The sequence below is a fragment of the Nyctereutes procyonoides genome, unplaced genomic scaffold (assembly GCF_905146905.1).
Source record: "Nyctereutes procyonoides isolate TBG_1078 unplaced genomic scaffold, NYPRO_anot_genome, whole genome shotgun sequence".
NCBI lineage: Eukaryota > Metazoa > Chordata > Mammalia > Carnivora > Canidae > Nyctereutes > Nyctereutes procyonoides.
Window position 1 is genome coordinate 18,163,718 of NW_026575140.1, and position 24,022 is coordinate 18,187,739.

The following is a 24,022-nucleotide window of genomic DNA, read 5'->3' on the forward strand; positions in this document are numbered from 1 at the left end:
CGGCCCGGCCCGGCCCGGCCCATTTCCGGGCGCTGCGGAGGAGGGCGGCGGGGGCACGGAGGCGCCGCGAAGCCTTGGGGCGGCTTGCCGAACCAACCAGCCAGGTCTAGGGGCCGCGGCCGGCTGCGCTGGGCTGGTGTTCGCCGCTGACGGGCGTGATGCGGGCCCTCGGCGAGTTTCACTTCGGCCGCTCCCCGACGCGGCCCCCCGGGCCCAGGGTACAGTCCAAAGGGGGAGCTCCGGGGAGGCGGGGCTGGGGGACGGCCGGAACGGCAATTGGTGGCTTCGAAGGCGCAGCGGGCGGGAACGGCTGCCGAGCCCCTGCGGGCGATGACGGACTGCAGGAGACCCGCGCGCGGCGTGGGATCGGGCCCTTGAGTGCGGCGGGAGCCCGGAGGAAGCCACACCCCGGGCCTGCGGGGCGACTTCTCCGCGACTACCACACGTCCCAAGGTGCTGGACTGGCGCTTGGCCTCGGGGGAGAGGTGGGGCACCACGGCTGAGGCTGGGACGACAGAGGGCAGTGACGCTCGGCCGTGACGTCACGTCCGCCCACAGTGGGGCGGGGCCTTACCCGGACGTGCGTCAGCTCGGGAGCTCCCGCGGGGTGTTACCTGACCCGCCTCTGCTCTCCGAGGGTTGTGGCTGCGCGCGGAGTTCGGTGTTTCGGTTGTTGTTTTTTTTTTTCTTTTAAGTCAGGCTTGGCTTCCGGTTTTTTTTTCCCATCCGTGGGCCTCTTGTGTTTTTCCTTCTACTCCGATGGCAGCTCCTCCACGTAAATCTACAAAAAAGTTCACCTAAAAGGGCTCTTTTTTTTCTTGTCCTGCATTCATTGAACCAGTGACTTGAGCACCTGCTATATGCCAGGCCCTGTGCTAAGAGCTAGGATTAAAAAGAAATTAGTCACGAGGAACCAGAAGCGTTTACTCAGGGGTTTATCAACCTTATGGGTGAGATTGAAGTCCATAGAATCTACCAGAAGTCTATAGAGAGGCATTTTGCAAACTACCCAGAATGGAGCCTTCCGAGGGATTCTAGAGAATCAGGCTCCCCCTCCCCCCCCCAAAAAAAAAATGCAAGGTCTCACGCCCCGCTCGATGCCGCCCACCTTCTAGTTCAGATCAGCGGGGCCCGGGAATCTGCAGTTTTACAAGCTTACCCCCAAATCCAGTGTTTTTGATGGGAGACGTTGGTTTGATGTATCACTGACTGTTGGACCCTGATTTTTTCCAGGTTATTTTATCTCCTCAGCACACTGCTTACAGAGAGTATCTAACATTTCATTTCATGTGCATTGATCAGTTAGAGACTAGCCATGAAGAAAGCAGACATAGTTCCCAATATTGTAAAGCAATGCAGTAATCAGTAAATTAAAGCAAGATAATTAAAGACCATATGCACTAGAAGGTGGGGAGATACCCTTAGAATGGGTGGTCAGAATAAGTCAGCCTAGAAGCTATCCAAGCTGAGATAGCTTAGCTCTCCATTGCAAGAGCCCCACGTGAACAGGTGCAAGAAGAACCTTCTAGGCAGGGGTAACTGCAGGTACAATAGCCCTTCTCTGGAAAGATCCCTTCGTACTAGAGGAACTCAGGGTGAATATCGCTGGAGCTCAGAAAGCCAGGGAGAGAGGGGTAGGTGATGGGGAGGGAGGCAAGAAGCAAACACAGGGTCTTGTAGACCATGGTGAGGATTTTAGTGTTGACCTTGAGGGAGGTTGGTCCTGTGTCTGGATAAGAAAACAAGTCAGGCTCAGTTCTCATGATCTTGATTGCGTTCTCACGTTCTTAATTCAGTTGTTTTTCTAAACCACTCCTAATAATTCGCTTTATTTTTGCTTTAACTGCTGTTTTCACTATCTTCTTAAAATCCTGTTGACTATCAGTATCTTTTTTGGAAGTTGGCAATGGTGTTTTGTGTAGGTTTTGTACAGTGTTCAACAAACACTCAAATGGTAGGAGTAAATCACAGCCTGGATTCTTGTAGAGGGGCACGTCTCTCTGTGTCCCCGCAAATCTCGTAGGCATGGTGGAAGCAAAGGAGATTGACAGGCTGATTTCTGCATCTTGAACATAGACACTGAAGTCCGTGTGCTCTTTTCTTGTATTGCAAGAGAGGCAGAGAATTTAAATTTAAATTCTGCATCTATCCTTAATCTTGTTTTAGAAATCACACTTGCTTGCTTGTTATGTGCCATATTTTAAAAGGGGCCCGGGGTGGGGGAGGGAGATGCGCATCAGGGTCTCCAAATGAAGTAGCAGAGTTAAGATCAGCTGTCACCCTTGGCCCACAGCTTCTGCCCCGAGGAAAATAATAAAAGGGCTCAGAAACCCCCTTCCCAGGGCCACAGCTGTGAGACAGCCACTGAGCAATGCTCATGACAGATCATTGCCCTTGTCAGTTGCTCAGAGAGCCAAACCAGATTTGGGGCTCAAGACTTGTTGGACAGTTAAAAGAATCTCCCCTCCCCTTCAGGCACCGGGCAGGAAAAGTGAGAGAGCAGCACTATGTTAATTGGTGACATCTTAAAGGAGAAAGAGACTACCGCCCTCTTTACCTCCATCGCTTACTGTGTCCTCTAGACCAATACATCCCACAGGTTATTCCAGTATCTCCTCTTGGAGTTGAACAATTAATCTCAAAATGTACATGTTTAAAACAGAATTCTTGAGCTTTCTTTTGCCCACACTTCTAGTCTTCCCTAATTCAGGTAATAGCTCCGTTCCTCCAGCTGCCTGCTACAGACATTGTTATCACCTCTTACTCTTCTCTCTTGTTTCCCACATCTAGTCCATCAGGAACTCCTGTGGGCTCTCCCTTAAGAGCATATCCAGAGTCTGACCTCTTCCTGCCACCTCTGCTTCTCTCCACCTTCATCTCTTACTTGCCTTTTAGCAGCCTCCTGGCTGGCCTCCTGCTTCCACCCTCGCCCCCAGGATAGTAGCCAGACCGATCCCACCTCTTCTCAAAAATCTTCCAGTCCCCAGTTTGTCAGAGTAGAAGCCATGATCCTTGCAGTGATCCCTGGGCCTCCACGTTCTCTGACCTTATTGCTCCTCTGTGCCTTCTCTTTCTCTTCACTCACTCCGGCCTTACCAGAGGCATCCTTCGCCCTATTCCTTGAAAGCCCTGGGGCTTTTGCACTTGCTGTTCCTTCTGTCTAGCGAGTTCTTCCACCAGCTAGCCATGTGGCTCACTCTGTCCCCTTGTTTGGCTCAAATGTCCCCTTCTCTACAAGGCCTGCTTGCTCCACTGCCACCTCATCGCCAGCCTGCTCTATTTTAACTACTGATCATTTCCTAGCACTGTTCCATTCTCCCTGCAGCATTTACCACTTTTTTTTTTTTTTTTTAAGATTTTATTTACTGGGATCCCTGGGTGGCGCAGCGGTTTGGCGCCTGCCTTTGGCCCAGGACCCGATCCTGGAGACCCGGGATCAAATCCCACGTCGGGTTCCCAGTGCATGGAGCCTGCTTCTCCCTCTGCCTATGTCTCTGCCTCTCTCTCTCTGTGTGTGACTATCATAAATAAATAAAAATTTAAAAAAATAAAATAAATATTAAAAAAAAAAAGAAAAACACTTTGCAGAGTGCCTGAAAGAAGATAAACATTTGGGTGTTTGACCTACAAATCAAAATCTTGGCTAAAAACATGCTGAAAAATTCAGTTCAGTTAAACTTTTTTATTTTTTAAAGATTTTATTTATTTATTCATAAGAGACACAGAGAGAGAGGCAGAGACACAGGCAGAGGGAGAAGCAGGCTTACTGCAGGGAGCCTGATGCGGGACTCAATCCCAGGAGCCCGGCATCACGGCCTGAGCCCAAGGCAGATGCTCAACCACTGAGCCACCCAGGTGCCCCCAGTTAAGTCAAACTTTTATATTTGGTTAATACTTTATTGTGCTGTTTTTATTTTTATTAAAGTGCCAAAGAGATGGATGAAACTGTGGCCGAGTTTTTCAAGAGGACTATCTTGAAAATCCCAATGACTGAAATGATGACAATCCTCAAAGCCTGGGATTTCTTGTCTGAAAAGCAACTACAGAATGTAAACTTCCAGCAGAGAAAGGAATCTCTTGTTCAGGACTTGGTTCTGCTCTGCGAGGTAACAGTGTTCAAAATGATGAAACTTACACATCACACCACCCCTTTGGTTTTTTTCTTCCTTTTTTTTTTAAAGATTTTATTGGGTGACTGGGTGACGGGCACTAAGGGGGGCACTTGACGGGATGAGCACTGGGTATTATGCTATATGTTGACAAATCAAACTAAAGTTGTATGGAAAAAAGACCTCTTTCATGTGAATTTATTACTTTTTGTTTTAAAAAGATATCAGATTTTCAGAAAAGTTGCAAGTGTAGTACAAAGAACTTTCATATCCCTGTACATTCTTCCCTCAATCACTCTTAAATAAATACACGTTATGATTCAACAATTCCACTGTGGGAAATTTTTATTGAAAAATTAATGGGGCACCTAGGTGGCTCAGTGGTTGAGCATCTGCCTTTGGCTCTAGTCGTGATCCTGGGGTACTGGGATTGGGCTCCACACAGGGAGCCTCCTTCTCCCCCTGCCTGTGTCTCTGCCTCTCTCTCTGTGTCTCTCATGAATAAATAAATAAAATATTTTTTTAAAAAAAGGAAAATTAATAAAAAACAAGGAGGTGTATATATGTATATATATATAAGTATTATAATTGGTAAACATTTATATACTTAGGTATGAACATGTAAATATATATATATATATATATAGAGAGAGAGAGAGAGAGAGACAGAGAAATGTTAAGTAGCCTTGATTAAAAAAACAAAAAGTTGAAAAAAAAAGTTGGAGACAGCTATTCTAGGAGAATAGATAAATAATGATACATCCACATAACAAAATATTCTTCGATTGAAAAGGATAAACTAGATCTTTATGTACAACATTGAAAAACACTATATAATATACACAAATGTAAATGTATAGGACAGTGATTCTCAACTAGGACAGTTTTACCTCCCAGAGGACACAGTGTCTGGAGACATTTCTGGTTGTCAGAGCTACGGGAATGCCACTGGCTTGTAGTGAGTAGAAGCCAGAATGTTCCTTAACATCCTAGGACAGCCCTCTACACAAAGAATTATCCAACTAATAAATGTCAGTTGTGCCCTCTTGGGAGACCCCGATATAGAGAAAGTTGAGAAGGATAGAGCTGATTTAAAAACAAAACAAGAGCCTGAAAGTGATGAACAAGAAGTAGACTGGGGGAAGAGTGGGGAGTGCTTGAACCGAGACACTTGTCAGGAGAGCATAAACTGGACACAGTTGCTCTGAGCAACCCTCAAATGTACTGTAAGTGGAGCAGAACCAAACTATCACCACTAAATATTTTATCTTCTCTTTCAGAAGAAGCGTGCAAGTGTCCATGATGCAGCCCTTTTAGACATCGTTTGTGAGTGTCGGTGCTTTGTATTTACACTTCCCAGTCCCATTTCATCAGAGAGGCCATTTTGTATGTAAGGGCTCAGACTCTTCCATCAGGTGGACCTGGTTTCCATCCCTCTTCTGTCATGTACCAGTCGTGACTTGGCTGAGAAGTCACATTACCTTGCTAAGCCTAGACTCCTCCTAAGTAAAATGGAGTAAAACAGTAGCACCTACTTCACAGGGTGGCTTGGAGGGTTAAATCAGATTCTTGGAAAGCTCTTAGCAGGGTCACTGGCTATAGGAAGCACATAGTAGATACTTGTGTTAGGGTTTGTTATTAGCAGAATTTGAAAATCTATTTCTGACAATGTTCTTATTACAATGTAGCTTTTTACCTCCCCTCTCCTTCCTCGTCTTTGGGTCTTTTCCTTTGTGTCCTAGTTTTCTTTTCTATTTTTTTAAGATGTCTACTCTCCTCATCAAGAGGCAACAGAGCGTAGGCCAGATTTTTTGGGTTCGGTTCATGGCTCTATCATTGTTTCCCTGTGAGTCCTGGGGGAGGCCATTGGGAGCATAACAGAGATGATAGTAAATGGGATCAATAAATGAGTAAGTCTATTAGAGAGGAAGAATTTCTATGCCTTACTATTATCATTTGACAGACCTACATCATAACGATAACATTGCATAAGGTTATGATGAGGATAAAATAAAGAGTCCTTGTCAAGTTCTTAGAACATAGCCTGGCATTTATTAATTATTAACTTATATTAACTCCTTTTATGACCTGGTGCATAACAAATATTAGCTTTATATTCTGCTCCAACTATGAAATAGCTGAATTCATTTACACATCAGCCTCTGGTTAAGTCTAATTTTCAGTGATTGGATTACATCGAGACTATAAATGGTGGATCCACGTAGTTCCCATTTCTCACATGTTTGTTCAGATGTTCATTAAGCACTACTAAGTGGCAGGCTGTATGTTAGGTGCTAGTGGGTCAAACAGGTTGGTTCATTCTTACGAGGTCATAGTCTTATGGAGGAGGCAGGTTACTTAATCACACAAATGCCTTCTTGCAGACTATAGCAGATGCTATGAAGGATAACATAGAGGGGCTCTGTGTGAGCAGAGTGGGATCTGCCACACGGAGGGTTTAGGGAAGACTTCCTTGAGGACATGAGCTGAGAGCCAAAGGATGGGTGGCATAAACTAGGTAAAGGGAAGATGGGAGATTAAGGAACAGAAGAGCAAAGGGCACAGTGCTGGAAGTCTTGGAGCAGGAGGATGAAGTAGAGGAGTGGAGAGGTTAAAAATGGGAACTCGGGGATACAGGAGGTGTCAAATCAAATGAGGCATGGATAGGTGGATGATACAGAGCCTTAGAGGCCACTTGGAGGATTTCAGTCTTTATACTAAGAATAATGCAAAGCCTTATGAGCAATGAAGATTATGAGCAAGAAAGAATCAGGTTCTTGTTTTTTCAGAGCTCACTGGTTACAGTGCAGAGACAGAGACTGGGGAGGATGGGAGAGAACCTATAGGAGTCTGTTGGAGCATCCAAGCAAGGGAGGAAAATAGCCTGGGTGAGATGATAGTTGGGGGGAGAAGATTTAATCCATATAAAAGGTATATTTTGAACAAAAATGTGTCTGACCTAATTTCTCTGGTGTCATGTTAAATACATATTTGAGATATGTATTTATAAGCACATTACTTAAGAGTTCTAGGATATAACAGGATTAAGCTCTTCCTTCCTCTCTCAGATACTCAATTTCATCGGCACCGGAAAGTTTGGGATGTTTTTCAGATGAGTAAAGGACCAGGTAATGTTTCCCATTTTCAAAAAAATTGTGGCACCTAGGTGGCTCAGTTAGTTAAGCATCTGCCTTCATTCAGCTCAGATCATGATCCCAGGGTCCTGAGTTCAAGCCCCGTGTCAGGCTTCCTGCTCAGTGGAGAGTCTGCTTCTCCCTCTCCTTTTGCCCCTCTCCCCTGCTCCTTTTCTCTTGTTTGCTTACTCTCTCAAATAAACAAATAAAATCTTAAATTTTTTTTTTTAAGTAATCTTTGCACCCACCACGGGGCTTGAACTCAAAATGCTGAGATCAAGAGTCACATGCTTTTCTCACTGAGCCAGCCAGGGACTTCAGTGTTTTCCATTTTAAACTGAACACTTAGATTTTATATTTTGGCAATTTAAAAATGAATAGCAATATGTTCCTCTTAAATGTCTCTTCTTTCAAAATGAGTAATTTCAAAATTACTCTTTTGTGGGAAAAATGAAAAATATATTTGGTGATGCTGTGTCTGAGGTACCCGACAGCTTTGTTCTGATTTGATCATTGTAGCTCTTCGAGGTTACACAGAATGCTTACCTTCAGAGTCTTTGCAAATGTATTTCTAGAACACTGTACTCTCTTGATTTGTCTTTCTTTTTCTTTTCACTTTGACAGGTGAAGACATTGACCTTTTTGATATGGAACAATTCAAAAGTTCATTTAAGAAAATTCTTCAGAGAGCATTGAAAAATGTAAGAATTAAATTTGTCTGAATTTCCATGAAATGCAATATCAAGACATCTGTGCAGTTAAAATTTACCTACTACCTTGGGTTGTTTTTATTTTTTGGTAAGGATTTTAATTGTTAATATCCCATACTATGCTAAGCCAGATCAAAGACAAATCCTCCTTAATTATGAAAACTTCCCTCTCCCCTCACCCGTCAATTCAGGGCCAAATGCTTCTTTCTCAGAGGAGCACTGGTGGGTAGAACTCTGCAATGATGGAACTGTTCTAAATCCACACTGTCTGGTACACTGGCTAGTAACCACATGTGGCCACCAGTGTGACCGAGGAAGTGTAATGTTCATCTTCTATAACTGTAGTGAATTTTAGTGCAGTAGCCACGGGTGGCTGGTGGCTACAGAACTGGTCAGTGTAGCTCTAGAGCACCCGTGAATCTTCAGCTGCCATTCCACAAGTACCACTGAGGTTTTTTTTTTTTTTTAATTTTATGTATTTATTCATGAGAGACACAGAGAGAGGCAGAGACAGAGAGAGAAGCAGGCACCATGCAAAAACCCTGATGCAGGACTTGATTCTAGGACCCCGGGATCACAACCTGACCCAAAGGCAGATGCTCAACCACTGAGCCACTCAGGCGTCCCCCTCTTTTTTTTTTTTTTTTTTTTTTTTTTTGAGAGAAAGAGAGCGTGAGGGGAGAGGCAGAGGGAGAGAGACCATCTCAAGCAAGCTCCACGCCCAGCACAGAGCACAATGCAGGGCTCAATCTCACAACCCTGAGATAATGACCTGAGCTGAAATCAAGAGTCAGGCACTCAACCAACTGAGCCACCCAGGCACCCACCACCGAATATTGTCCCGTAGGTTCAGGCAGTCATTTTTTTAATGGCCTCCCTTACTTCATTCTCTTCCCACCTTGATCTGCCTTAGTTCCCCTTGCATGGCAAGACATTCCCAAAAACCTGCTGCAGTCACTGTGCTCTGGCTGTCCTTTCCAGAATGGTAGTGTTCCCTCTCCATACACAATGGTCTTTCCATCTGCTCAGCTCACCCTTTGTGACCTCCACCATACTTGTACCTACCTGCTTGTCACTGAGCAAGTTATTATAGCACCCCTCCAGTGAAAGGTTGGAATCCATCTCCTGCAGCCTCGTAGGACCACAGGTTTGCTATTCTCTGTTCTGTTTCAAGTTTATAGTCTCTACTGCTTCCGACTCTGCTATGTATAAACATGCTCAGGTCTCAGTGGAAGGACATCTACTCCCAGTGCTCAGCCTCAAGCTCTATTCTTTTGACCACAACGCTCTTGGAGAGAAATGTTCTTTTCTTGCTCCTGCTGTGTCCTGCTGGCACAGTGACATTGGCCCCCCTTCCCTGTCCCTTTCCCCTCTCTCTGGCAGGAGAATAAGAGCAGCCATGCCCACAGGGACATTTATCGTGGGCTCCTCTTCCAGAGCTGGCTCTCCCCCTGCAAGGGAGGCACGCCAGGGTGCTTCTGCCCATGACCATGTGGGCAACTCTGCCTGCACACAGATTTTGACATCTGGGTGGCCACTTGCCTGAGCAGTGGGCCAGTTGCTTGGCCTCCACCTACCAACTCTTGCCTTATGTCTAGCAGTGGGTCTAGCAGAACAGGCTGGAAGGGTGGTATTTATTGGCGACTTCAAAAACCTTTCCAAAAAGACCCTCTGAAAGGGTAATACACCCTTGCTGGCTTCGTGCCTAAGCCCCTTGCATTCTGGCCACTGCTCTTGTCTTTGTGTTGAAACCGGGTTTTGAAAGGCCGTACTCCTCACAGTATGATCCCCAGACCAGCAGCATCCATGTCACCTGGGAACATATTAGACCTGCAAATTCTTGGGCTCCCTCAGACACCATAGGGGTGGGCCCAAGCCCTCCAGGTGATGCTAATGTCAAGTTTGAGAACCTCCCTGTTTGGCGGCACTAGTGATATCATAAAATCCCATGGTTCTCTTTCCCCAGTAATGCTGATTGCAAACAGCTACGTGTGCCAGGCCCTGGGCTAAGCCCTTGCCAGTCACTAACTCACTGCACCCTCCTCATAAAACAAGGTGGGTCTCCCAGTGGTAAGCGTCAGAGCTGGGGTTTAAAGCCAGGCAGGTGGCTCTGAGCTCATGCTCCTCATGGTGACACTGGCAGGCTCTCACAGCTTAGTCTCTGCCCTGCACCAGATGCACAACATCCATTTCTTGTGCTCAGGAAGGTCACAAGAATTGGCAGTCAGACCCTCTTGATCCTCCATCTCTGTCTTCCGGTTGTCTTCTGCCCATCCAAAAGTGCACTTCATTGTCTCTGACTGACTCCCTTCCTTGCCTTCTGTCTTTTGCCAGAGCACCCCCCAAGTTTCTGCACTCATCCTGCCCCCCGGTGAGGTTCGGCCATGGGAACTTACTTTAGTGGAAGCAAGGAGGGAGGTGGTGATGGAGTCGTTCATCATTTCCCTTTCAGAAGCTAATGAGTTGTCCCAGTGCCACTTGTAGACTAATTGAGCTTTTTCTACTGGTTTATCATCATTGGATTCTTCAGATTCATTCATGCTTTTAGAGTCTGTTCTACTTCTGATCTATTTCTCCTTGTGCACTCCTACATCCAACACCTGTACTCTACACTCCAGCCAAACTGAGCCAGTCTTCTTCCAGTTCTTGAACTTGCCACAGGTTGTTCCCTCTCCTCCTTGGAAGAACCTCCACTACTTGGCCTTGACACAGCTCATTCCTCCCCATCCTTCAGGCCTCCTTTTAACTAGTGCTCCCTCAGGGAGTGTCCCTGCCCTCCCCCCATGGCAGTTCCCTTGTCTTGTGCTACTGTCACATACTCTTCCCTTTTCCTACTTTAATTGTCATAGTCCCCCTGAGAGAAAACCGACCATCCTGCCCCTCTCTGACACAGGCAAGTGTGCAACAGATGCTGGGGATGAATGGATTGAGCACATTCTTTGCAAATCGTTCATTCCTCTAATTCTGTGGTTTGTAAAATATTTTAATAACCATTAAAACAAGTCAGCCCTGTTCCTACCCCCAGTTACTCTTCTTTACCAAAAATGTCCTGGCTATTCTTCAAGAAGAAACTTAGAATCATTTTATCAGGTTTACAAAATGAAATCTTCATCGTGTTGAGTGGAGGTCTACTTAATTTATAAATTAATTCAAGGGTAATTGTGAGCCAAGAGAAGGTATGTCTCCTCTTTGGGTTTTCGGGGGTGGGGAGGAGTGTTTTTTGTTTTTTATCTTTTGTGAATAATCACTCTTTGCTACTCTGTTCTTAAGTTGTTATTTTTTATTATATTTGAAATATATTCATACCATGAGATAATACACTTTTCAGAGATTAAAGGAGAGTCCCATATGGACTGTGGGTATGGCATGTGCACCTGCTTTTCTTTAAACAACGAGCCTCACTGGCCCAGAATCCCTAGCCAGTTGTCCATAAATATAGATATTTGGTCTGGACCCTTCTGGAAGCAGCCTTTTTTATGAAGCCAAACACGACTGGCTAAATCCTTTTGAGAAACCATGTTCCCACCCTGTTCACCCCATGCTAAAAGCATAGAGAGAGCTGCTCTTAGCTGCAGTTCAGAGTTTGTCAGAGTCCTTCCCTTTCAGTGTCTTCTTCCCCTGTGACAGTCTTTCCTGCCCTTCCGTCCAGCACCAGGAACTTCTGTGGTCTGAACCCCACGCCTCCTGTCCTGACCATTCTATTTTTTCTTTTTCTTTTTTTTTCTAATTTTTTATTTATTATTTATGATAGACAGAGAGAGAGAGAGAGGCAGAGACACAGGAGGAGGGAGAAGCAGGCTCCATGCCAGGAGCCTGACGCGGGACTCGATCCCGGGACTCCAGGATTGCACCCTGGGCCAAAGGCAGGCGCTAAACCACTGAGCCACCCAGGGATCCCCTGTCCTGACCATTCTAGAAGAGTGAAATGTGCTCCCATATCTTCCTACTTCCATGGCCATGTATTTCAGTGGTTAGATTTCTTCTTTTGTCACTGCAGTGTGCCAAAAGCCTTTGCCTCCTGAATGAATTTCAGGCAGATTAGTGGGAAAGCTGGGAGAACAAAGGAGCTTTTTTATTGGTCAGATCTTCCTGCTTGAAAGGCCAGCAGACGCCCACCACCCTGTGTCTTTTCTGTCTCCCTGGCTCCCCTGCTGCGAGCTGGCCCACATGTGCTAACCCTGTTTTTCAACTCAACTTCCTACTTTCCTCTTCATAACTTAACTAGCAGCTGGATAACCTCACTTTCCTAAAGGCTGACAATGGTGATATCATGCCATGTAGAGACTCCTGGAGTGAAAATAAACTTGCCCGCTGCTGTAGGACAGACATCTTAACCTTTCTTTGCCAAGGACACCTTTTGCTGTTAGTGAAACTTACACACCACTTTTTAGAAGATTATTTTTTTTTAAAGATTTTATTCATTTATTCATGAGAGACACAGACCGAGAGAGGCTGAGACACAAGCAGAGAGAGAAGCAGGCTCCATGCAGGGAGCCTGATGTGGGACTTGATCCCAGGACTCCAGGATCATGCCCTGGGCTAAAGGCAGACACTAAACTGCTGAGCCACCCAGGGATCCCCAGAAGATTATTTTTAAATGCTATAATACATAGAATTACAAGAAAAACAAAATATGTTAAAAGACCATTATTAAGGCATTAAAATACTAAGTTGTGCTGTAGTCATCATGTGTTTCTTAATTAACACAGTAAGTACTCTCATAGTAGGTCTAAAAAACAGTTTCAAAGACGTAAATTATATTTTTGAGGCAGGTGCCAACAATTGTATTGAGAAAATATTTGGGACAGTTTCTACAAACAACAAACAGGTCCTAACATTCCACATTTTGTTGCCTACCTTCACAATTAAAGAAGATGCTAAATTTCAGTTAGTTCTTAAGCACTCTGAGTTCTGACGAGGGACTTCAGGTTAAGAACTTCCTGCCCTGGGATCCCTGGGTGGCGCAGCGGTTTGGCGCCTGCCTTTGGCCCAGGGCGCGATCCTGGAGATCCGGGATCAAATCCCACGTCGGGCTCCCGGTGCATGGAGCCTGCTTCTCCCTCTGCCTGTGTCTCTGCCTCTCTCTCTCTCTCACTGTGTGCCTATCATAAATAAATAAAAATTTAAAAAAAAAAAAAAAAAGAACTTCCTGCCCTTAAAAAAAAAAAAAAAAAGAACTTCCCGCCCTTGAACCAATTGGGTAGAGAAGCTGGTATGAGAGGGAGCTGGGAACCTAACTGGGGAGTAATGGGTGGAGCCTGTGCTACAGGACATCCCACCCATCCAGAGCCTTTGAGAGTGTGTGTATCTCTGTGTGCAAGAGAGAGAGATTAACTCTTTATCTTACCATGTAAAACTATTCAAAACACTATGTTCTTACAAAGAAAGAAAAGACAAACTAAAATATGTTTCAATTGTAAAAAGGTAGCATATTTACTCTCCTTTTAATACCTGTAGATCATGTGGTATAATAATGATAGTCTATGCTAAATATACTAATACTAATATAATTAAATATGTAGCAATTCTCTGTGTTACATTTGATTACCACACTAAACTTTTTTGTGGCCATGGCCAGTTAGGCTTGAACAATATTTATCTGAGCTATCCTTGATGAAAAATGCTTTGTCCTGACTACTAAAGGATGATATCTATTAAGGTAGTTTCTTAGGAAAATAGTAACGGTCTGCATTTGAGCCCTACCTCTTCAGGTATCTGAATATCATCTTTACTAGAAGAATGTGAGACCTAATATCTGAAAGCCACCTGGCCAAGATTATATTGATTCTGTGAATATTGTTTTCTCTTAGTCCATTGATCTTTATTTAATCTTTTTTGGATCATAGACCCTTAGGAAAAATTTGATAAGTGATACAGGACCTCCAGGAAACTGTACACTTAAACATGTATGCCCAACTATACATCCAATGTAGGGAGGACACATCTTTAAGCTTCTCCACAAGGCTGTACCTAAATTATCCTCACTCTGGGCTAGAGAGATTACCTGAATATGTTGAGTACAACCAATTTTCTCCCTTTGGTAAAATGTTCCCTCCACATACTGCATTCAATCTTGATTTTACAGGCTTTGCTTTTGTAATGTGACATAAAGAGGCTATTCAGAATTAGACCCTGTCCTCTTCCATTTAAGCCAGCAGAGGTCCACTGAGCGCCTGTTAGGGCCAAGCACTGTGCTGCTCACTCAAGAAGGTCAGGCTGCTCCTCACACTCCACACGCTCCACACCCTCCACACCACACAAGGAAGGTTCCTTGTATCATACACCAAGGGAATACAGGAAAACAGGAAGTACAGGAATACAGGAAATATTGCAGAGAGCCATCACTTCTTTCTAATTAAAAGAGATGAAAATACACGTAAGTATAACATATCTAAGGCTCAAAGATATACACAGAGCACTAACAATCCATCTGCAGGAGTCTCAACATGAGCACACTGTTGCCATGCAGAGGAAATAATAACCTTGAGTCTGTGAGTAAGGCCAGATCCCTTATCATGAAAGGGAATACAGGAAAGCTCCTCACACTCCACATGCTCCACACCCTCCACACCAAACAAGGAAGTTTCCTTGTATCATACACCAAGGGAATACAGGAAAGCAGCCAGATAAAGAGTGGGCAGAGTCAGAATAACTGCCTTTTTTGCTAATGCCAGCAGCCACATTGCAGCCTGCTTCTTCTGGAGTGGGATACAAGAGGGAGGAAGTAAAGAGATGTGGGCAAGCCAACTGTGCCTGTCTCGGGTGCCTCCTGTCCAGGATCTGGCCTCCCAGGGGAAGCTGAATTGAGGGGGAGCCTAAGAATCTAGGAACAGGCTATTAAATTCCAAACGAACTGGCAGTTATATTTAGAAGTTTGGAAAAATCTGTGTTTTATCCATGAAATGGAAATGAAATAGAATTTTCTATATTGTTACCACATTACTTTGGAGTAATTACTAGCATCTGAGTTAAATGCATACGAGCATTAGGATTAATATATTAGAGCCCATTACTACATAGAAATCTTACTATTAAACTTTATAGTGCACACTAGGTCTGTGCTTTTTTTTTTTAATTTTTATTTATTTATGATAGTCACACACAGAGAGAGAGAGAGAGGCGCAGAGACATAGGCAGAGGGAGAAGCAGGCTCCATGCACTGGGAGCCCGATGTGGGATTCGATCCTCGGTCTCCAGGATCGCGCCCTGGGCCAAAGGCAGGCGCCAAACCGCTGCGCCACCCAGGGATCCCTAGGTCTGTGCTTGATGCTGAAACGGCTTTATTATGAAACAGGTATGTCATTTGCAAGACTGCCTTCATTCATAAATTTTTACATATCAGGGAACAGTTGTTGTTTTTTTTTTAAACAAGCCCAAGAAATTATTGAAAAATTGGGATGTCCTGATTGGAGGATTTAAAACTTGTTTTCTTTCCAAAAGACCTGGCAAGGTATAATGTATCTTTCCAAAACAACCGCAAAATCTTTTCCCAAAGATCCCTAAACACTGTAATGGAAAGTAGAAAAGACTGCTGGATCTCAGCCTCTGTGCAATGTTATAGTAACATCCTTCACCCCTAAAGAGCACTTGCTGGTGCCACAGATTTTGTTTATTTGTTTAGATTTTATTTATTAGAGAGGGGCAGAGGGAGCGAGAGAAGTGGACTCCCCACTGAACAGGGAGCCTGACATGGGCCTCGACCCCAGTACTCCAGGATCATGACCTGAACTGAAGGCAGACACTTAACTGACTAAGCCACCCAGGCGCCCCAGATTTTTGTGTGTGTGTGGCTTTTTTTTTTTTTTAAGTAAGCTCTATGTCCAACATGGGGCTTGAACTCATGACCCTGAGATCAAGAGTCATACGTTGTAAAGAAAAAAAAAAGTCATATGTTGTACCAACTCAGCCAGCCAGTACCCCTGGTACAGATTTTAATTAGGAAACTTAACTCTTTTTTTTTTTTTTTTTTTTTTTTCTTTTTAAGGTGATGGTCAGCTTCAGAGATGCTGAGGAGAATGCAGTATGGATTCGAATTGCCTGGGGAACGCAGTATAGAAAGCCAAACCAGTACAAACCTGTTTATGTGGTATATTACTCCCAGACTCCCTATGCCTTCACTTCCTCCTGCCCACTGAGGAGCAATATACCTCTTCTGGGTCAGGTATGGAACCAATTACTATAAGCTATAATATTCTTAATACTCTTATCTCAGAGGTTTAGGTAGGGTTAAACTGCTCAATATGCATTTTATATAAAATGCCACATGTAATTCTTGATTTCCTAAAACAAGCAGAAAGTGTTCTACAAGTGGTAGCATGGCACAAGCATGAGTTTGGAGTTCTCTCTTATTGTCTGTTAATCTAGAAGTAATGTGTGCTTAATACAAAAATTTAACCAAATATTATAGTTATTACAGATATTGGGGGATAAACGTGGTAATCCTAATAGTCTTGCCAATTTTCACTTCCAGGCACTGACAGTTGCTAGCAATCACCATAAAATTGTGAAAATGGACCTGAGAAGCCGGTATCTGGACTCTCTGAAGGCTATTGTTTTTAAACAGTATAATCAGGTAAGCACATCTCCATTTTCTCGTTCACACTTGTGTTAGAAGCATCTGAGCAGGTGGGAAAATCCACCTCCAACAGAAGGAGATTATTTCCGATATTACTGAAGTGGAAAAAAGCCTTTAGTGAGTTAACATAAAAGGAAACCACAGTGCCTCACTGTCCTCTTTGTTAAATTGCATTGTGTTTTATACTATTCACTAGAGTTTGTTACAGATCCCAGTTTCCAAATCAGCTATTCCAGTTAGAATTTATATTTGGAGTAACTTGACACTGTCTTTCAAAGCTAATTATATTATTTTATTATGCCCGAGAGAAGTAGAATTCATTTTTTTGTCCCATTAGTCAAGCAGGTGATATAGGAATTACAAGGAAGGGGGAAAGCACTGGTTTATTATTAAATCCCACAATTTATTTGTTTGTTGAAATTATTTGAAGGCATTGTTTCCTTTCATGATAAGAGATCTGGCTTTACTCAGACTCAGGATTATTTTCTCTGCATGGCAACAGTGTGCTCATATGTTTAGACTCCTGTAGATGGATTGTTAGTGCTCTGGGTATATCTTTGAGCCCTTAGATATGTTATATTTATGTGTATTTTCATCTCTTTTAAGTAGAAAGAAGTGATGGCTCTCTGCAAGCCACTCTATGGAAAAAAAATCTAACACTACGTTAATGGTTTTTGCCCACAGTAACCCTCTCCCCTCTTACCCTCCACCCTCCCACCTGTTCTGCTATGACAGTTGCATTCTTAGGAAAATTCACACTGTCACATGCTTAATTATAAAAACATCAACAGCAAGTAAAATGGGATTAAGAGATTGGCTTCAGTAGCAAAATGATTTTTCCAAAAGGAGCGTCAGGGAATATTTTACAGTAATGAAGATGGAGCTATAAAGCTGAAGCATCACATTGCAAATTCTGCCTGGGATTCTTCTAGCTTTTCCACTTACCACCCAGGCTTCATCCAGAATCATTTTTATGCTAACAAAGTACAGAGCTTCTCATTCAAAACAGACATGCTGCTGGCCCAGCAGCCTCTGCCAGCCTCCTGCTCTGGGAGGAATGCTTAACTCAGCCTGGATGTGGCCTCAAATCTCTTTCTGTTGAAAAATAAATAAATAAATAAAGATAAGATTTGACAAGCTGTTATGTACTAAAACCATTTATTATTTATATTTCAAGATGTTAAAAGTTAGGAAAAGATTCACTTTTTTTCTTTTTTCTTTTTTTAGACCTTTGAAACTTACAACTCCACTACACCTCTGCAGGAAAAGCCCCTGGAGCTGGATATACACAGTATGTGTGTTTTAAGATAAAACCGAAATTTGGAAGCACATCATTGCTTTTTAGATTTCTGTCACTTGGTAAAACATCTAATCATTAGGAGCCAGATTTTTTTTTTTTTAAGATTTTATTTATTTATTCATGAGAGACAGAGAAAGAGAGAGGCAGAGACACAGGCGGAGGGAAAAGCAGGCTCCAGGCAGAGAGCCCGACGTGGGACTCAATTCTGGGACTCCAGGATCACGCCCTGAGCCGAAGGCAGGCAATAAACCACTGAGCCACCCAGGGATTCCCTAGGAGCCGGATTCAAAACTATCTACTGCTTTCAGAAAAATTGAAAATTAACTTTCTGTTGAAAAGGGAAACTAAGGGGCTCCTGGGTGGCTCAATGGGTTGGGAGGCTGGCTGTCTTTGGCTCAGGTCATAATCTTGGGGTCCAGGGATCAATCCCATGTCTGGCTCCCTGCTCAGCAGGGAGTCTGCTTTTCCCTCTTCCTCTGCGCCTCCCACAACTCACGTTTTCTCTCTATCTCAAATAAATAAAATATTTAAGAAAAAAAAATTGGTGGGGGGGTACCTGGGTGGCTCAGTGATTGAATGTCTGACTTTGGCTTAGGTCATGATCCTGGGGTCCTGGGATCAAGCCCCACATTGAGCTCCCTGTGGGAAGTCTGTTTCTCCCTCTGCCTGGGTCTCTGCCTCTCTCGGTCTCCTCATGAATAAATAAATAAAATCTTTAAAAAAAAATTTTTTTAATGAAAAGGGAAACTAAGCTACCATAGGTTCCTTTTAGAATTTACTAGAACATCAAATAATAACACTTAAAAATTAACTTATAATCAAGCATTTCTGTTGTGCCAAGCACCACACTCAGATGCTTATAGGTATCACTTCCTTCATCTTCATAGTGGTCTCCTGAACAGTCCTTTATTCATCAGGCAGCTGGGATTCAGAAGGGTTTAGTAACTTGCTAGGCAAAGTTACACAGCTAATAATCACCAAAGCCAGGTGTGAAATCCAAATCTCTCTTGAGTGTGGAGCCCTGGAGCCCTGTCTCCAAATGCACTGGATAAACTGATCCTTGAATAATCAGAATGGTGACTTTGTTGCTACTTGAAGATGGCAGGAGTGTCTCCTGGAAAACCCAGGAGAAGAGAGTAAGAAACTACTGAAGTGAACTAGAAAGTTGAGAAGAGTGGTGGGATACAATCTAGATTTATAGAAATGAACATTTTCCTATCTCTCAGCAATGATTTGGCAATAAAATGAAATGGTACAGCAGTTATGAATAAACATTTTTATGACTTTCCGATGGCATAGGAACTGCCCTTAATTTCATGTTAAGTAGAGAAAGCAGTATGCAAAATTGTGTGTATTTTATCATCTCAGTTTAGAAAATACTTATCTTTCTATTCATTAAGGAAAAGGCTAGACAGAAATACATTAAAATGTTAACAGTGCTTTCTATGCATTGGCAGAATGGGGGATTTTTATTTTATTTATCAGCCTGTGCTTTGCAACTTTGCTTTAATAAGGAATTATTGCAGTCAAGAGAAGAAACTAAACATTATTTTTAAATGACACGAGCAAGTTGAAAGGAATGAAAAGAGGATACTTTACGGATGAAATACATTTCTAATATCTGTTTTCTTTTGAAATCTTCCATATTTAGTGGATTCTCGGATCATTCATGAAAACAGAATAGAAAAAGAGAGAGTCCAGAGAGTTACTCAGGAAACTTTTGGAGACTATTCTCAACCAAGACTAGAATTCGCACAATATAAGGTGGGACTTTGCTCTAAATGTGAACTATGAGTTATCCATATTTGTTTAAAAGAACAAAAACTTTAAGTGGACAGCTTTAAGAAACTTTCTTTTCCTTTATCACTTTTTTCTTTTTTAATTTTTTTCTAATTATTGAATAGAGTTGACACACGATGTTATAGCAGTTTTAAGTGTACAGCAGTGATGCAGCAGTTCTATACATTACTTACCACAATAGGTATAGTATCACTTTAATTTTGCATAATGAATTTATGAGTTAGGATAGACATCTTTATCATATTTATTAAGTGCCTCTGTTAGCAAAGGGGACTTTTCAAAATTATGAATTTACCTTTATTTAATCTTACATATTAATTTAGTTATGTATAACTGGCAACAATCTATATTTTTGAGGGGAGAAAATTGTAAGTTCTACCTTTCTAGCCCATCCACACCTAGAGCAACACACATAGTTGGTGCTCATAAATACTTGTTGAACAAAAGAATAAATGAAAAAAAATAAGTCATGACATAACCCAGTTGGCATCACAGGAGAAAAACCAGTAGCCTAGTCAATACTGCGAATCTAGCTCATTCCAGAAGTGTGCCACTGCCCACCAAGAAGGCCAGCTTAGGGGCAAGCCCAGTGCCCCCAATAGAAGAATTCAAGGTTCATATGATGATTGCCCTAATCTAATACTTGGCATTCAACACCCTCCCCCGTCTAGTAAAATTCTTTCTGCGTAGCACCCCCTACAGCCACAGGCAATACTTTAAATCTGCCATTCATCTGATCACTCAAGCCTGACACCTATTTTCTTTAATTTGTTTTTAGTGGGAAAAGGTGATTGATATCTTTCACTTAGTGCTCCCTAAATGGCAGTTTTAACCCAGTTCCTTTGCACAGCCCATACTCTAGGACACTGGTTCCCAAATGTGGTCTCTGGACCCACCATATCAGCATTACTTGAGAATGGGTAAGAAATGCAGATTCTTGGCCCCACTGTGGTCCTCCTACTGGATCAGGGACTCTGGAGGTGGGACCCAACCATCTGTTCTTACAAGCCCTCTGGCTGATTCTGCCCACTAAAGAGAACCATTGATCAGGAATAAGTAAGAATCCACAAATCTCAGTTTGTATATACAGTTTAGAATAGCTATACTCTATAAGTCAAGGTACACATTGATTCATATAAGCTTTTAATTTTCCCTACTTTTTCTATTTTGAAAAATGTCAAACCTTCAGAACACTTGCAAGGATATTACAATGAACACCTATTTCCGCTTTGCTTCAATTCACCAGTTGTTAACATTTTGCCACAATTACTTAATTTCTTTTTGTTGATTTATTCTGAACCGTTTGAGGTAGTTGCAGACATTACTCAACCTCCAAATATTTCAGGATACTGCCTTTAAATTTTAAGAGTCGGGGATCCCTGGGTGGCTCAGCGGTTTGGCACCTGCCTTTGGCCCAGGGCGCGATCCTGGAGTCCCGGGATCAAGTCCCGATTCGGGCTCCCGGCATGGAGCCCGCTTCTCCCTCTGCCTGTGTCTCTGCCTCTCTCTCTAGGTCTATCATGAATGAATACATAAATAAATCTTTAACAATAAATAAATAAAAATAAATTTTAAGAGTCATTTTAACTAAAAAAAATTGAACTTAGAGTCTAAAACTCAAGTACCTATTGAAGCAGTGGATTTGCATATTTGATGCTATTAAAGGATTGGGAGGTTGTTACTAATTTTTTTGATGTGGTAATGTTATGGTGAAATTTTTAAAAAGAGTCCTTCTCAGGTCTTTCTTAGATACATACTGAAATATTAAATGGATTAGTATCGTGTCTTGGATTTACTTCAGAATAATCCGATTGCCGTGGTCAGTAAGGAACGGGGAGGTAGGGTTGTAGATGATACAAGACTAGCCGTGAATTGATAATGGTTTCAGCTGCAGGATGTGCACACGGGGCTTATTATATTGTGTTCCTTACTATTGTGTACTTTTGAAATCTTACATGATTAGGTAAAAATAAATAGTGGTAGTGACTCAAAAGACATACTTTTGCATCAAAATGACAGATTACAAAAGATGGTGCTAATTTGCTGTTAAGAATGCAAACTAGGGGGCACTTGGGTGGCTCAGTGGGTTAGGCATGTGCCTTCAACTCAGGTCATGTGTCAGAGTCCTGGGATTAAGCCCTGCATCTGGCTCCGGCTCCCTGAGCCTTCTTCTCCCCCACCCTCTTCCTCTGCCCCTCCCCCCACTCATGCTTGCTGGATCTCTCAAATAAATGAATAAAATCTTTAAAAAAAAAAAAAAAGAAGAAGAAGAAGGCATACTAAATGCTCAGGTCACCTGAAGGTGGAACTGACCTCCCAGGTCTCCTGTGTGTCAGGTGCCAAGTATTTTATGTGTGATACCATTTGATAACACTGGTTTTTCCTCTACATTTGCAGTTAGCAAATTTAAGTGGCTCACACACCCCTTAATCCCTGTATTTCTTGATGACAAGAATTAATAAAATGCATAACCTGATTCCATTATAGTTTGCCATTCCAGCTGATATATTTAGTAGTTATTTATAAATATATTCATTGACAGCTTGAAACAAAATTCAAAAGTGACTTCAATGGAGACATCTTGGCGGAGAGAAAAGAGCCCCTCCGGTGCCTAATAAAGTTCTCCAGCCCGCATCTTCTAGAAGCATTGAAATCCTTAGCACCAGCTGGTAAGTAGTCAGCTTATTTTACAGGCAGGAAGAATTAACAGCAGACTACATTCGATCCTCTCTCTTGGCTGGCTAATTACCTCTTAAGTGTTCTCCTGGCTCTCATCTGCTATCCCCTCATGCCCTATTTTGCATGTTCTGCTTCTGCACATCATGAGGGTCCATAATCTGCCCTCAAATCTTGGCCATTGTTAAACTGACTCATTTTCTTTTCTTTTTTAATTTCAGGTATTGCAGATGCACCACTTTCTCCATTGCTCACTTGCATACCCAATAAGGGGATGAATTATTTTAGAATTAAAGATAAATAAGATGTATGTGGTTTTTGTAAGCACAGCATCTCTTTGACTATTGTCTATGCATTTAATTAACAGCTAGCAGGATAGCTTCTGTGTATGAACTTGTGTTTTAGAAATTAATTATTGATATTGACAGTTCACAAATGTTCAGTATATTTATTGGGATTGATTCTGTATTCCTCCACTGTGTACCCCTCTCTCCCATATCCTGCAAAGCATAGCAACTGTGAGCTTTTAAAAAGTGACATGTCCTTTTTCTCCTCCATCCTGGAGAAATCAGGTTCTAATTGCTTGTTTCCAGGGATTTGTCTGAAGACTTGGATCCTGGAAAGAAGCAGCGATAAACTATCCTTAACTCAAAACTTCCTAGGAAAATCATATAATTGGTCCATTCAAAGGGTAGAGTTGGGTCCATGATGCTATTGCAGGAGGTAGCATATCAAATGATTCAGTAATATAAATTAATGGTTTCATTGTAAATATGATATTTTTCATAATCTGTTTTATCATATATTAAGACTCACCATATTATACTGATTTATGAATAAAGATTGAAAAGCTGGTATATCAGTTACTTCTGATGGAAATTTTTCAGTGATTATCACTAAGTAGCATGTCCTTTCTTAATTATGTTTCAAAATCTAGTCCCTATTTTGTTCCACAAAGGATTTGGGGTATAAAAACAGATATTATGATGATAAAATAGTCATGTAACAACATACATACAGGTACCTCCAGCTGCTAGAAGTTTGAATAATTGAAATGGTGTCAGCCAGTGGGCAAAGCAGTGAAGAAAACATGAATTTGTGAATGAAGATACTTAAAAACTGGTACATCAATTACTTTTGATGAAAACCAAAAAAAAAAAAAAAAGAAAGAAAAAGAAAACCAAAAACAGGCTTAATATGCAGATATGTAAATACAGTCAGAGAAGTGGGGCTGAAGAATACTTTATGCTGTGATGGTACTATCTACAGATTATAGATATGCAAAAAAATATGTTTTTTGACTTAAATAGCAAATGGTATAGACACTTCCATTATCTCAGTGAGGCACTGAGTCTGCAGGGGCTCGGTAATGCTAATTTCCTTATAGACCATAGACATGGTGTTGAGCACCTGTCCCTGTGTGCACACATGTGGGGGGCACTTTTGCTCGGTGCCTGAACGCCTCTGTTAGTTCTGCACAGAGGCCCTGCTGGTTCGGGGATGGTTCCTCACAGGCTCCTGCCCTCCCTGGTGCTTGGCAGTGATGTGCAGTTGGAGCCTGAACAAGGAAGACACTAATTCTATTACCCACCCTACAGCGGAATCACTTGAGGCTGCACCTTGCAGCCCTCCGAGACAGGCACCTGCTTGAGGAAATGAGAATATGTGGAACTCTTTATCTGTTATGTACCTGATGTTTAGTCATCCCTCAGTTCTTC

General features: G+C 42.5%; 1 protein-coding gene across 2 annotated transcripts; it reads left to right on the top strand.

The window, feature by feature from the left end:
• The first annotated feature begins 6 nt into the window (after window positions 1–6).
• CENPN (centromere protein N) lies at window positions 7–23,153 on the top strand. Of its 2 annotated transcripts, none has more exons than XM_055305702.1 (11): window positions 7–453; window positions 3,926–4,106; window positions 5,390–5,435; window positions 7,178–7,237; window positions 7,868–7,944; window positions 15,938–16,114; window positions 16,424–16,525; window positions 17,756–17,819; window positions 19,480–19,592; window positions 22,171–22,297; window positions 22,526–23,153. In XM_055305702.1, the coding sequence occupies exons 2-11, from the start codon at window positions 3,936–3,938 to the stop codon at window positions 22,606–22,608; spliced, it is 1,020 nt and encodes a 339-aa protein (XP_055161677.1). In that variant the 5' UTR covers window positions 7–453; window positions 3,926–3,935; the 3' UTR covers window positions 22,609–23,153. The 2 variants fall into 2 exon arrangements, with proteins under 2 accessions (XP_055161677.1, XP_055161679.1); XM_055305704.1 differs by having other exon boundaries at window positions 5,393–5,435.
• Window positions 23,154–24,022: the final 869 nt, after the last annotated feature.